This window comes from Pipistrellus hanaki (assembly GCF_964339955.1).
Source record: "Pipistrellus hanaki genome assembly, chromosome: 8".
NCBI classification, from domain to species: Eukaryota; Metazoa; Chordata; class Mammalia; order Chiroptera; family Vespertilionidae; genus Pipistrellus; species Pipistrellus hanaki.
The window spans coordinates 34799912-34816009 of record NC_140510.1 but is presented as its reverse complement, the minus strand read 5'-3'; the positions used below and the strand labels follow the sequence as shown (position 1 = coordinate 34816009).

General features: G+C 36.2%; 2 protein-coding genes across 2 annotated transcripts in view; one reads left to right on the top strand and one right to left on the bottom strand.

Moving 5' to 3' along the window:
* The first annotated feature begins 1027 nt into the window (after positions 1 to 1027).
* Positions 1028 to 8252, top strand: ERMN (ermin). The gene is made up of 3 exons (XM_084891474.1): positions 1028 to 1431; positions 2051 to 2143; positions 4999 to 8252. The coding sequence occupies exons 1-3, from the start codon at positions 1191 to 1193 to the stop codon at positions 5493 to 5495; spliced, it is 831 nt and encodes a 276-aa protein (XP_084747600.1). The 5' UTR covers positions 1028 to 1190; the 3' UTR covers positions 5496 to 8252.
* Positions 8253 to 14385: 6133 nt separating this feature from the next.
* Positions 14386 to 16098, bottom strand: part of GALNT5 (polypeptide N-acetylgalactosaminyltransferase 5) — a 45337-nt gene continuing 43624 nt past the window's right edge. The window contains exon 10 of the mRNA XM_084891459.1: positions 14386 to 15401. Within this exon, the coding sequence (XP_084747585.1) occupies positions 15261 to 15401 (141 nt within the window). The 3' untranslated portion in view covers positions 14386 to 15260. The remainder of the gene's footprint in view (positions 15402 to 16098) is intronic.

The following is a 16098-nucleotide window of genomic DNA, read 5'->3' as shown; positions in this document are numbered from 1 at the left end:
CCTGTTACTATCCAGCACCCACCTATGTAAAATAAGGATTTTTATCCAATCCCAGAGTTCCCCTCCCCTTTGCTTTCTCCTGCCTCCCTAATCTATCACCAATGAATTTTACGTAACCCACTTAAGTCTTCTCTTTTGATTGTAAGATATAAAAATAGATGTAAAACTGTCATTCTCTGGAGCATTATCCCTATCCGTTGAGATTCTGCTTCCCGGTAATTGTCAAGAGTTTGGTTCAAATAAATTCACAAAAATTCTTTGCTGGTTTGAATGTTTTTATGTCAACACCGGCATCAGGCTGTATCAGTAGGAAATATAGAGACAATTTCTGATTGGAGGAGACAAAACTTCATGGAGGAAGTTATCTGAAGGGTTTAAAGGGTGGGTTGGGCTTCAATAGATGTAAATAAACTAGAGAATAAGAAGCTATAGACCAAATGCATTACTCTAAAATTGTAACATTTTTGCTATTAGCAAGATGGCAGAATTTTTTTGCTTGTGTTTTTCTTTAGGTCCCTTCTCTGGGCTCCTGAAAGCAAAGCATGGAATCTGCTGCCAGAGCTGCTTCTAATAAAGTTGTCCTGTTTACAGGTTTTTTATAAGCTGTTTTTATTCTTAAATAAATAAGAAGCGATGCCATTGTCCCCTACAAAATAGCTCAGGCTTTACTCGAACAAAATCTGCTTGGAAATGTTAAGCTGGTTTCACAGAACTAATTTGCCTCAAGGTGGTCATTCTCTCTGGATTAAAGCTGTGGGACAATTGTGGCTCCTGTTACAAGGAAAATAACAAAAGGCCATTATGAAAAGGGACAACAATCTCTGTTCCCAGAGGGGGGCTGACAAGCTGAAAGTCCCCCTCTGCAAGCCAACACAAAAGCCTGATTGCCTCCAATTGTTTGTTTATGTAAATCAAAAGCAACCATTAATTTTGCTAGTGGGACTGGTAAGCAGCAAAGAAAGTGGCGATTGGCCCAAATCTTGCTCATGGGCTGGTGGCAAATCGGACAAATCCTATTGCTTTTATTCTAAGTGCTCTCTGGGCACCTTTAGAAAAAGAAGCTTGTTGTTATGTTTTATTTTTAATAAAGTCAGAGTTGGAACTATAGGACTTGAAGGCAAGAAGACTTATCGAGAATCCATTTACTCAGTTTCCCAGAGCTCTCTCTAAATCAGACTCAACTGTACATCATGACAGATGCTCCAGTGACATTTAGCCAGGTTGAGTGTAATGGGGATACACCACCTGAAAACGGTAACCCACCGATCCCTAAAACCAATGACAAAGTCAGTGATGTGGATGGCACCCCACCTTACTACAGGGTGGAACCAAGTCTTGAAGATTTGCCCACAGAAGAGAATCAGGAGAAAAGTGAAAAATTGCAAGGGAAGATGCTGCTCCATTGGCCCAAAGATGAGAAGACTCTGAAAGGTAAAACATTTTCCTTCTCTTTCAATTTGCTTGATTTGATTTGTAAACTCATCCAGGATTGTTTTGATAAATTGTCATGACAGGAATGAGATGTACACCCCTGTCCCTGTCCAAATGTGGCCCCTTTTGCTACTGGGGCTGCATAGTATTAGGACTAAACTTGTGCCTCTGGTCAAATCCAGGCTCATTTAGTTGATAGCTCCATGATCCTGGACAACTTTCCTGGTCTCCTGAAGACTTAGTATTTAGAAGACAGAATAATGGTGCCAACATTTGTTGGGTTGTTGTGAGAATTACTCACTATTTGGTTAAATGTTAGCTACTGTTATTATTCTTATGGACAGTCCCATTATTATTTGAGCAAAAAGAATTCAGAATTTCCAGATTTTCTTCTAAATACATCATAAAGTGTTTGAATCATGGTTATATATTGTACCTTAGATATTAAAGGAAGATTAGCATTATGTTTATAAATAAAAGGAACCAATGAAGAAATGAGGAGGAAGAGTGAAATAGTTGTTTTTAGTGATCACAATTAAAAAATCAATTGTTATTTAACCTTGAATTACTTAAGCATTAAAATATTAATCTAGTGTGCCTTCCTCCTCCACACCCCCAGAAAAACCAGAAGAGCATCTGTTCATTGTTCATAAGGCCATCACAGATCTTTCTCTCCAAGAAACCAGTGTTGATGAAATGGCATTCAGAGAAGGTAAGAGGCACTGTTCCATTTTGTACACAATTTGTCTGACTGGGTGTGGATGACAGTTTTGGCATGGGTTGCTGAGTGAGTGTGGTGCTGAAAAAGCAACCCAGGCAATGCCTTCCAAAGCTCAAAGCTGCTGTAGGCAGATAAGAGAGTCTTGGTTATCTGTGGGTTCCACCTTAGAAAGTATTCTAGAAGCTTCAAGACAGACTACATGGATTGGTGTAACCGATTGGCACATTTTGACCTGACAATACGTCTGTCTCTTAATAAGTTAGTCCACTAAATCAATGTTTTTTAAAATTTTATTTAGTATTTCAAAATCTGTGTGAGTCAACTTGTAAAATATATATGTTTTCAAAAGGGTTTATCTTAAAAGTGTACCATTGACATACAGTTTAAAATAATTTTATAAATTTATTTGGTATAAAGGAAAATTCAAGTTTCTGAGGTAAACACAAAACGGTTATCTAATTTTTGTCAAGGAAATCTCCAAGGTAGTAACTTTAATTGTGTTTTTCAGAATAAAAACATTGTGAAAATAAAAAACAAACATTGATTTTTAAGTGACTATATTACATTTCAAATAAACTCAAGAGACTAAGAGACACACAATCTTTTAGACTTCTCTCCTAAGGAGACACCTATATTCAAGCAATTTCCAAATACAGAGAAGGATAAAAACCTATTAGTGAATGATGTGTGTCCTCTCTGCAGCCATAAGCCTCTTATCTCAAAACTGAATTCAGCTTGCTAGACATAAGCAATTTAGTTAGGACCTTAATAGGAAAAGTATTTCTGAGATTATTGGCTGAATTTAAATATCATATACTAATAAAATAATAGATGCCAGGGAAGACATGGGTGTGATTAGCAGTTTCCTAGGTTTGTCCACTTCTCCTGGACACATCTCAGACTGCCCACTGACCTCATGCAGTGGTCCACTGTGCAGACTCTTCAGGCAGAATGTAGTCAACAACAGGCATTGTCACTGATAATTAGTCACTTCAGCCCCTGTGAAATGAGCTAAAACTCTTTGTCCTGATCTTTGTGCTTCCAATGTAGCTTTTGAAGGCAGGGATCTTAATTTTCATCTAGACCCCCTTTCAAATTTCTAATCAGAAATTCTAGTGGGGACAACAGTTTTCTAGGATTTTTCATTTTTAACATATAGAGAACAAAAGCAGTCTGGATTTTCAGAGTAGTGAGTCTAAGGGTAAATTTTTTTACTGAATGAATCCTTTTGTTTTTGGTGGAACATGTGTTTTTCCTGTAAGCTAGAGGTATATTTTTTGTTGTTTTGTTGCCTGTTATGTTCACAATGACAAGCAGCTATAAAGTCTCCAAAGAGAATATTCCTGCGTTAAAAAAAATAGAAAGATGCTAAAAATGTTGAAGAAAAACTATAATTCAAATTCAAGAAGTAATTTCATGCATGACAACTCAATGCCCAAGTCATGAATATGAGCAAACAGATCATTTTATTTGGTTCTTATGGAAAAAATAAAACAAAACAAAGTTCAACATTCTCATGCACATTTATTTATAAAGAACATGGGCTGGATACTAGTGCACAATGAGGTAGAAGTGACAAATCCATCTTCAATTCTATCTCTTTTTGTAAGTTTACCATTTGACTCCTATAGTTGGGAAAACAATAGAATAAAAAGAGAATGAAAAGTATTTGATGGAAATGAACTTGAGAACTTATTTCTTTCAGTGAAAATAGAAAATTGTGGTGGGGAAGGGCAAAGAGAAACCTTGTCTCTTACTTTAGGTCAAGCCTCTTAAGTGTTGAAAGGAAATAGCAAACCCAGGCTGCCAAGGACTCAGCACAGTGAATATTTCTGAATCATGCACACTTCAGACAGATGCTTCCTACACAAGTCCTCGGGGGTGAAAGGTCACAGAGCTACCTCTGCTCTCTTAAAATTAATTCTTTTTACATTTTCAATACTTATTGTTGAGAATATCCTAATACGATCCGTTTGTAAAGTGAAGTTTGCAATGAATTAAGCCTTTTAAAAATCAGGACAGGGTAGTAAATAGCTTGAATTAATTAGTTGTCACTAAGGACATCTCTAAAGGAATAGGCTAATCTAGCATTATGTAAATATGATTCAACATTATTTTTAAATCTTGGCTCTTTGGAAATTCACAGCAGGTATCAGACTAAAGTGTGTGTGCTTTGTGGGTTTGGTTTACCTCAGTTCATGATTTCTGACCATCTGTGGTCCTCTGCTCCTGCTTCTGTACCTGGTACCTTAGGACAACTCTGAGAAGTGTGGTGGCAAATACTGAATGTGCTACTCTGAGCATGACAGACAGGGGCCGTCATTGTTTTTACTATTGGAAGAAAGCCATCTACATTTCCCTGTGAGATATTTCCCCCCCCTAATTTTCCTTGAGGTGTGTGTGTGTGTGTGTGTTGTGTGTGTGTGTGTAAGATATAGGTCCAAGTATTTATTTTACATATTCATATCCAATCATGACATGTTTTTAGAAGTGTGTCTCAGGGAATACCAGTCTCACTCAATACAATAGCCCACACAACAACAAATCCCTAGTCAAGTGAGGTTGAGTTGTTAACTTTCTTGGAGATTTACAGTATTCTTTAGCATTTAAACGGCTTGGATGAATTATGAGGAAGCTCTCTTAATAGTGTTTATTGCAATGTTTTTCAAATGAATTTGATGGACTAATCTATTTTATTGTATAAAATAGATTACTAACCCACAAAATAGTATTGCATAAAACAAATGTGGGGAAAGGATTGTCCAGGGGGAAAAAAACATTTGGAGAATAACATCTGAGTTTTTGGAAACTCTGCCCATCTCAGCTATCCATTGATTTTGCTACAGGGCATCAGTGGAAGAAGATTCCTCTGAGCAGCAGTAACCAGGAAATAAGTAGACAAAAGGAAAGAATTGCTGAACAACATCTAGAAGAACGAGAAGTTGGGGATAGGAAGAGCAAAGCTTACCAGGCAACTGAAATCGAATGGCTGGGATTTCGAAAGGCTGGCCAAGTTGATGTGTTGCATGACGAGGAGCAAGAGGTTTGGGATGAAGAAACTAACAATGAAGATGAGGATGAAGATGAAGTTCGAGTGATAGAATTTAAGAAAAAAAACATAGAGGGTTCTCACCTCAAAGAGGAAGGTGAGCCAAGCGAGGACTCCCCACTGAGCAGCCCCAGCTCCCAGCCTGTGACCCCTGATGAGCAGCCACCATTTGGGAAGAAGAGCGACATTTCTAGAAATGCTTATTCACGATACAACACAATATCCTACCGGAAGATCAGGAAGGGGAATACCAAGCAAAGAATTGATGAATTTGAGTCTATGATGAATTTATAAACTAACTGGATCTGAGAAGTTCTCAACCCAACTAAAGCAAAAGCTAATTCTATTTTCCTGAGATGCATCTTCGCATGCCTTATGTCAGTTATCCTCTTTAAAAGATGTGGAAGCTTCCTTTCTGTTTCACTGTAGAATAATGTGGAAATAACCCTAGACACAACTCAGTCTAGTAACTTCATATCAAAAACCTTTATGTTTATTGAAGGACATTTGCTTTTTAAAACTTCACTAACATAGCACATGTGATAAGCCCAGAACAGCTGGAACCCCTGGGGAATCTGGCATGGTTTGGCTTTAAAAGGAGCAGCGCTGGGAAATACAGCCATTCAGTGAAGAGACCGATCTGAAATGATTCCTGTATTTCTTTTGGGGTCTTTCTTCCTGTACCTTGAGACTGATAGAAAGTCTGTTGTTAACCCTTTCTTAACTTTTAAGCACTATTTTATAGACTCGGCCAGTAAACTTTTCAAAAGACTTCACCTTTCTAATTACCTTCCAAAGAGATTTTAAGTGGTTTTCTTGGCATCTGCAGAGTGAAAATTTGGTACAGGCTTCTTCCTCAGTGTTAACCATTCACTGAATTTTCTCACTAGAGGAGCTGCGCAATTGTGAGTCCAGAGAATTCTGTTTACTGAATGTTGCCTTTATGCTCTCAAGATGAAGTAAATCCATTGTGAGGTTGGTACAGGGAAGGGATACACAAATGGTGGGCCACAAACTAAAGAACTATATTGGTTAGCTTTACTTCTCTGACAAAATAAAATCTTGTCTAGCAAAGTGTAAGTCATTAAAAATGAAAATGAGGGCCTTAGCACTTCTTAAAGAAAATACCCCCTCTTATTATCACACTTTTCCTTATTAATTATATCTCAGAATAATTTTCTTTCCTTAGAAACCTGAGACATCTCTAGTCATAACTGTACTAGTTACTATGAAAATGAAAATGATTATCTTAGAATATTCTCAAAGTAGAGTGCATTTTTAGTGAGAAAGCTCTATAGTTGTTGGGAATATATGATTCGCTGGACTTCAGCCCAAATCAAGATGCTTAAATGGAGTTTCATTAAACCAATGTGTCAAATAATGTATTGAATATTTATGAAAAAGGAGAGTCTACATTTATATAGATTTCTTAGAGAGTTTCATAATTTTTTATTTCATGCTTCCATATATATTATCTGGTATTTTATGTCACCATAAAGATTCTTTTTGGCCCTGCAAATAAAAAGACAATTCCTTATTGTCTGAATGTAATACAGTCTTCATTGTACTATTCAACCCTTTGTTTATTTCTTTTTCATTTTGTAAAAAACCCTGGTTACTCCCTTCTTAGATTATTGCTTATTTATGTGTAACAAATCCCACACATTCTAATGGCAATTTTTTTTAATTCTTCCTGGTCATGTAATATATTTCTAAAGTATCATGTACTTGTAGTTAGTGTTTACAAGGCTCAATTTTGAAATAAGATTGCAGTGTTCCTATTATTCTTTCAAATAGATACTTTGCATCCTGAATGTATAAATGTTTTTCCATCCTTCATCAGTAGAACCTGTAGTTCTCATTCTTGACAGGGCAAATTTTCAGAATAAAGCTAGGAAAATGAATGCACTAGAACAATTTTTTGTTTATTTAGGTCCTCTAAACCTGTCCAAAGAAAATAGGACAACCTATTTTCTTTTCTGGATTACTGATGACCCCTACAATTTTCTACTTAACTTCAAAGCTCAGTGTTGCATTAGCCATCATATATCAGGATCATATTGTTAATCCTCCATGAACAGAGGTTATATTTTAAATTATTCCAAGAGAGATGATGATGTGGTCTATGGTCTTATGATATGGTAAAGCAACTAGCTCTTTTGCAGCTTCAACACACACACACACACACACACACACACACACACTCACACACTGACCCTGGCTTTTTTAGCTTTTTGCTTTTACCAGACAATTAATGAAGCATGAAAGATTTTGTCAACAGACTCAGTTAGGGCATATTTAATGAGTATATACTTAATGCTCATGGATGAGACAATGTAGTTGCAAAAGAGCACTGAAACTATTCTTGTTTTAAAATGTGTTTTGGGGTCGGGGGGAGGGAGGGGAAGAGAGAGAGAAAAACATCAATGTGAGAGCATGACATCTATTGGCTGCCTGCTGCACATCCCCCACTGGGGATAGAGCACATCCTGGGCATGTGCCCTGTCTTGAATCAAACCAGCAACCTGTTTGTGCATGGGATGATGCTTGACCAACTGAATCACCCTGGCCAGGGCTGAAACCATTCTTTACATTGTCCTGTGCTGCTGCCATTTTAGAGTTAGGTGGCCATAAATAACATGACAGTGATGAGTAGCTGTTTCATTCTTTGTAACTTAAGAAAGACAAGGGTCTGGTTCAGATTGCATGAGGGATATTATCATATTAGAATACAAATTGGTAACTATATAGGAAAGTTTACCACTTTTGTGATTCAAGGTTCCCGGTTGGAAGAAGGACTCTGTTATTTGGGAGTAGAGAGAGTTGATTTATTGTAAGAATGCTGATATTTCTTACATGACTTTTAATTTTCTTCAGTAGCTGGACAAACAGGAATTAATAACAGCTCTATTTCTCTGTCAATTTAAAATGTATCTTTAATATAAGGCTAATTTTGAAGACACAGAATATGTCACAGTCTATCCATCCAGTAACAAAGTAATTAAAGAACTTTTGTGTCTGACTTGTTCTCAATAAAAATTTGGATCCTTGTTTTTGGTGTCTAGATTTTATTTTCTTTAGCTGACCTTTCAAATTGAGAAGGAAACCTTGCATATCAGCAACTTTTAAGAAGATCAATAAATGTTGCTTCGGAAATCAATTCATTTGCATTGTTTATTTCTATAGGTCTTCAAATGATCATATATGAAATTGAAAAAATTTCTAATGGCTATTATGTAATGCTCATGAAAATTTCTATTATTTTTATAGGAACTGAGCTATTGTTTTAGATGCATCTTAACTTCAAAACTTGAAAAAAATATTTGTAGTCATGAAGGTAATATATGTAAACTATGCCAACACTTTTATAGTAATTGTTTCTGAATATTTACACGAGGTAGTACTCTTTGTACACTTACAAATGGTGAATGGATATTTAAGTATTTCAAAGTGATATGAAAAATATTTAAAATAACTAATAATAGAGAGTTATGGGAAAAGATGAAGCACTTGAGTATCATAAAGAAGAAATATGTTTGACCATAAGAGGAAGGCAACTTCATTTTTTAAAGATGAACTTTCATTGTTCTACAAAAACAAAAAGGGCTATAAAAGGTAAGGTAAAAAGTTAGAGCATACATTTGCCAGCATTACAATATCAGACAATCTAGATAGATAAAAGGCTATTATGCTGTGCACTGACCACCAGTGGGAAGATGCTCAATGCAGGATGCCAAGCTTCAGTGACTTAGCAGCAGTGATTCTGGGTGATGCACCCTGAAATCAGAGAGGAGGGAGATTGATGGGACCACACGATTCCACCTTCCGCCATGGGTTATGTTATGGCTGGGGCGTTGTTGGACCCGAATCTGGTTTAATTCACACTTGCACTTGCTTTCCACACCCTGCACAACAGCAACTTTGCAGAGTGCCCCCTTGCACTCTGGGACCTCTCGGGGGATGTCAGAGAGTTGGTTCAGCCAAATCCCAGCAAGCCAGGTTGAGGGACCCCACCTGGCAGGGGGACCCCGCTCACTCTGCAGATGTCAAGGAGGAACTGTGGGAGGTTGCCTCAGGGCATGTCTGGCCCATCTCCCCCAGCCGAGCCCCACCAGCCACCTTCTAATTAATTTTCTTTAAACACACACAAATCGTTGCACCAGGTCACTAGAAACATAATACATATGAATTCCAAAATGTGTATATAGCTCGTAAACAACACGAGGTAACTAGACCATACAATCAACAGAAACACAATGACATGGGTAGAAATCAGCAGTAAGAATCAGTCAGATACATGGCAAACTATGTAATCAAATGATAATGTCTACTAATTAATTGCCAGCTAAGGAAATTTTTGAAAATGAATTTGGAAAGTGATTTAGATTTTTACTTAGAAACTTCAAAATCAAACATTATATGTTTGCTTCCTTCTTTATAATAACTTCAGTTGGTCAGAGGCAGAAACACTGGATACTTAAAAATGTTCAAATTAACTCAAAATTCCTGTCTACTCTAGTTTTAATCCAGTTCTTCCCATTGACAAATGTTTTCGGATAATAAAAAACAAAATTCACTAATTTGACCTTTGACTCTTCTCATTTTTATCTCCACCTCTTATAGCTAATGTGTATAAAACCAGCAACACTTCAGCAGTTGTTTTGAAGAAGAGGGATTAAGGTGTGTATATAACCCTAACCTGAATAACAAACATTTAGAAAATTTAGGGTTTGGTTACTCCTTTTAAGTATGGAAAACAATACCCGGAGTGAAAATCCACCTGCACTTTTGTCCAGAAAGCCAGATGCAGACAGAGCTATGCACTTAAAAAGAGAGTTAAAAATATCAAAACATATTTTTTATTTTCTTTATTTTTAAGTAGAAACTCCTGGTCTTACTCTCTCCAAATTTAAAGCATAAAATATAGAAACTCATATATACATATATATGCATAAAAATAAAAATATGTGTGTATTTGTATATATATATATATATATATATATATATATATATATGTATATATTCATATATACAAACATGTGCATATATTTACAAGGATCAATATGTTTTTCAATAGTCAAGTGAAGATCTGCTATCAAAAATTTTAATTTCAATATCTAATATTAAGGCTTTATATATATATTATGACAAATATTCTAAAACTGGCCAATATTTATCAATCAATGACAAAATAGAAAGCTTCTATTTTTAAAGAAATTATTTGCTACTTATTTGATGGCAACTGTCATTATTAGGGACTCAGCATATTAGCAGTTGCTCTATTTGCTGGAAAATGATAATTTTATGTGTGTTTTTGCAAAACAAAGATTCACTTACACTTGCAAAGAGACCCTAATTGGAGTGGTATCTATTAGTTGATTCATTAGGTTGAAAACAGAGGCAGTAAATCTGCTTAGTGTAGTAGTATTTTTCCCCCCATTTTTTTTTTTTTAAGAAACAGGCACCACCAACACCTGAAATACTATCCAATAAACCTCATCAGGAGTATACCAGTATAATACATTACATAGTTTATTCAAACCTGCCCATGAGATGGCTATTTGCCAAAAATAAATATTTTCTACATTAGCTTCGGTTAGTGTTCCTTTTCTTGTTGCAAGACATTTTGGCTTGTAGGAATTGTTGAATAACCTATGCAAAAGTTGTTGCAAAAACACTATGGTGGCACTACATAGAAGTAAAAATTACAAGTCTCAGTTAGGGACTCCTCAATTTTTTCACTTCCCACCTTTGTTCAAATCTGTCAGCTTTGATTAATGCTTAGGGGAAGAAAGAATTGGTAATATTCAAAGAGAAGCAATCTCTCTATAGCCACTTCTCCCTCTCATATTTATTCCAGAAAATGGAAAAGAATGTGTCCAACACGAAGTCAAGGAGATAGACCACAGCAAAGCATCTGGATGGCTATCCTTAAGCTACACTTCAGTTTTGTTTTTTTTTAACAGAAGGGGTGCAACTTCTATTTCCTGTCTACAGAGCATCCAAAAATGATAATAAAGAGGTTTGTTTCCACAAGCAAAGGATTTTAACTGAGCTCCACTGAGCTGACTGCCTTTAAAAAAAAAGAAAGAAAATTCATAGTAACATGGCATAATGAAAGAGACTTCTTCTTCTTCTTCTTCTTCTTCTTCTTCTTCTTCTTCTTCTTCTTCTTCTTCTTCTTCTTTGAGCCACATAGAATAAAAATTGGGTTTTTACCTCTTACAGTGGAATGACATTGGACAATCCCTCTCAGCCATCCTGTTGCAGCATAGTAAGGAGAATGAGACCTACCTCTCTGAGTTGTGAATAACAGTGAGCTGTGCCTGGCACATAGTAGGTAGTCAAAGATAATTTGTTTCCATTTTTTTCCTATTTACTCCTTGTCATTTCCTTGTTTTTATCCAAGGTATTGAGGCCTTCATCTGAGCATAATTTATTTCCTGTGTTTGGATGTGGAAGTTAAATTAAATGTGTTAAAACAAATAAAGATAGTACTCCCTGGTGCATCTCAACCCCATTATCTGCCATGAGAGCCTTCTTAAGATCACTGTAAGCTATTCATGAGCCCAGGAAAATGGAATTCCTACACTAACTATATTTTTGCCCCTTTACAATTCATAAGGGCATACTAGAAACAAGGTGTATTAAAAGCTAAGAGAATATTTCCAAATTAGCGTGGAAAAGCCAATAATGTATTGTGATTATGATACATGATGGGTTTTGGCCCAGTGAGTGACAGCTAATTGAATGTCAGCAAGCAGAATTGAGGAAATTTGATGCTGGTGATAAAACATCATTGTACCAACAACAGCTGTGCCATCCTTTGGGGGAGTAGGGTAGAAGCTTTGGGTAGCTGTTGAAATAGAAAAAGAAATTGTGCAAACTGAAAAGCTCAGAAGCACTCAGATGGTTTGGTAAGCTAGTTTTTGGCCAAATAAGTCCTGCAAAATATTATAAAAGCTACACTTGTGTTTAAGGTAAGAGACATTTTTCTAAGAAGGGCAATAACTCAAGTCAAACAAGGAAAAACTGTGAAATCCCCAATAACACAGCCCCTATAGGAAAATTTAGGGCTAATAAGGGTCTTATTGTGTCCCTTCTAAGGGTTTTTCATTAGAAGTATCAGAAGACCTGGTAGCACTTTTACCTTTATGACAGCCTTCTGAAACCACAATTTATAGGGTAACACTTAAGAAAATGTTGGTAATAGATTTCACAATTAGCATTGGCAGGGTCAGGCCTAGAAGATTCCTTACTAGTGATCAGTTACTTGTATCTTAGAGGAATTGAAAAAAAAAATACATGCTAAATGCTGGTTTTAAAATTCTACCCAAGAGCAAATATGTGATGTACGAAAACAATCCTTTGTTGTATTGACAATATAGATTCAAATATAGCTTCATATGATAAGTATGTCAAAGTAAAGTTGGGAAGAGCATACACTGAACAAACTCAAAGGTTTTTTGAGAAAAACATTCAAATTTCTTCTGCTGTTATACCCGAAGTGGAGTATATAAAAACCATAATTACTCTTTTTCTGAGCAGAGTTGACATTTTTGATGGAATCTGTTTTTGAATAAAAATACAGTCTTTAGATTGGGGGAAAGATAACTGTTCAGCATTTTTCAGTTACATGAAGAACCACACGAAGCTCCTAGCATATTCAGTTTGGTCAGCCATTTAATTAGACATTTGGCAACCACCTTATGTTTTATTCCCCCACTTGGCTCTTTTTGAAAGAATTAGCTAATTTTCTAATCATTCTCTTACCTCATCTGCAATGTCAATTATTTGAAAAAAGCATCCCAAATATGATGCAAATATGCAAAGCTGCTTCCTCTTCTGATTCTTGCTCTGCTCTTGTGGAATTAATTGGGAATTAAAAGTAAATTTTAAATATGTTTTTATTAATTTTTTAGAGAGAAAGTGAGAAAGATAGAAAGATAGAAACATTGATGAGAGAGAAACATATCGATTGGCTACCTTCTGCAAGCCTGCTGTTGCAGATCAAGCCCAAAACCTGACTTGGAATTGGACCAGGGTCCTCTTGGTTCATGCTCAACCACTGAACCACACCGGCCAGGCTAAAAATAGATTTTAAATAGGAAGTCAGAACTAAAGACACCAGAAGTTAGCCCTGGCCTGTGTGTCTCAGTTGGTTGGACCATTGTCCCATGCACCAAAAGGAGGTTTGATGTTCGTTCTCTCTGTCTCTGTCTCTGTCTCTGTCTCTGTCTCTATCTCTGTCTCTCTCTATCTCTCTCTCTCTCTCTCCCCCCCTCCTCTTACTCTCTTAAAAAAATACCAGGTTTATTATCTCCTCACCTGAACAAAGTTTTTGTTTGTTTTGTTTTTAAGTATTAATAAGCATATAGCATGGTTATGGCTATCTTCCAGAGATCCACTGCCAGCAAAATGGTTTCTCATCTTTTATAGAAATGCTGTGGAACAGGTTGTGTGTAGGCCAGTGGCCAGGGGCAAAAGAATGAGCCCTGTCTCTGGAGATACAAGTTTAATCCTAATTCTCTCCTCTGAGGTTTTCAGATGGGTAATGTGTCTTTTGGGTGTCAATTTTCTTACCAAAATGAATGTGGATTTCTAAGATCTTCTCTGATATGCCCAAGTATTGACATACCTAAGATTAGGGCTCAATATAAGTCAAAGAAATATTACTTCTCCCCAGTGTCATCCTTAGATCCACATCTAAGGCTTTATTATCCCCACCCCCACCCCCATTTAGGTGCAAAATTCCCTTTCCTTTTGGCCAAATCTAGGGCAATTTTTTCTTACCTCTCTTCCTAAAGATTGCTTACCTCATTTTCTTCCCCTTTCATTGTTTCCTTCATTTTATTTCTACTTTAAAATCTCTAAAGCCCATTTTAGCATACTTTATCCCCATGAATGTTGTTAAATCTAAGGCAGTATTTTATATAAAAGAACCTTAAGATTTTTCAAGGCTCTATTTCTGTTTTATTAGTTTCAACTCCTCATATGCGTTTAGTGATTAAATAAATTTTGGGTTATTATAGTGTTTTGTGATATAGCCTCTTTTACTTTGCCTTTTTGGTTTTTGGTTTTTTAATATTCACAATTCTAGGAAGTTACTAGCATAACCATTTTTTAAGTGTAGTTTTAAAAGTACAAAATGAACTGAGACAATGTCCACATCTAGAAATGAACAAGCATTTGACATCCTCAATTAAAAATGTTCCACTGACTCAGACTGATAAAAAAGAATCATATAGTAAGCTAGATCAAAATCCTGCCACCAGGAAGTATCCTATATAATAAAAGCCTAATATGCAAGTTGACCAAACGGTGGAAGGACTAGTGGAATGACTGGTTGCTATGATGTGCACTGATTACCAGGGGCAGACACTCAACTCAGGAGTTGCCTCAGTCCACAGACCCCAGGCCAGCCAAGACGGGTGCCAGTGGGGCCCCTGATCACCCCACTGGTTGCTGCACAGATCAGCCCTGATGGCTGGCCAGGCCTAGGGACCCCACCCATGAAATTTGGGCCTCTAGTAATATTAATACTATTCCAAACTATAAGTTAAACATGAATGTAATCTGAAGGGTTTTTGCCAAGGTGATAGCTGTGTGTTTATGAGTACTTCTATCCATAAAAACGCAAGTAAATTTTTTGATGAAAAAAATAGTAAATAAAGGACCAGATTCTCCCTACTTGTGGGCCAAAGAGCTGGTTATTACCCAACACATTCATAATGAATATCATTGTACTTCCCCAAGTATTCTGTCTTTATTTCCGGGTACCCAATAGGTTGTATGGGGAAATTTATAGGCTGAGTTTTAGCACAGAGAAGAAAGCAGGTCATTCAAAAGGACTTCTAGTACTGAGGAAGGACTCCAATCCAATGTTGGACTGTTTCCCTGAGTTAACTTTTGGTATCTCAAATATTGTGATTTTAGAAAATCTTCTATTCAAGTGTTCTTCATTTAAAAAATTTAAACCATGGAGAAATATAATCACCAAGTTCACTGTCATTTTCACAGTGTATAATGGGCTCACTACATAAAAACATCAGTTCCTCTTCAGACTTCAAAATTGTTTTCAAATTTCCACTTTTGATATGGCTTCTTTGGGTCACAAGCAGCAACTTTCAGCGTTTTCTGAGAAAAATTTCCTTCCAAGCATAACAACTCATGATAGTTTCCAAAAACAATGTGATCCACCTGTAGAGAAAGGGGATCTGAGAATGAGCAACGGTAAAGAAATGGAAACCAATTAAAAAAAAAAGATAGGCACTTACATTTTTTATTCTTTAGGGATTATTCTGAACTAAATTAATAGCATAAACACTGGCTTTGGGCAGTATTCAGTTTGTTGCTCTTGCTTACACTAAGTTCTCATACTTCAAAGATGAATTTTCTAATTATATGGCTGATTACTATATTATTTAAAGAAAATAGTACCAGATGGCATTTCTATATTTGATGGATGATGGCTCCTTCACTGATGATAGAAAAGAAAACACACACACACATACACACACACACACACACACACACACACAAAAATAACACCCACATACCATCACAGGTAGTGAGTCAGTTAATTTCTTAATTAAGTCTAAGCTTTAGACTGCAAATTTAGAATACAAAGTGCTAGATAAATAATGTATTCTACATATGAGCTCCCTACCATAACTTCTGAGTACACAATGCCTGATATCCAGAAAATTTGGATGTAATTAGGAAAAAAAGTTAAAAGCACTTCAGGGTTCTATTATTGCTTAATATATATTAATATCCTAGAAATGGTGAATGGCCTACTTAGAACCTGCCCATGGCTTTGTAACTTTTTTTTTTTTTTTTTTTTTTTTTTACCTATTGAACTTTTCAACTATACAGGACTATGACAAAGATGATT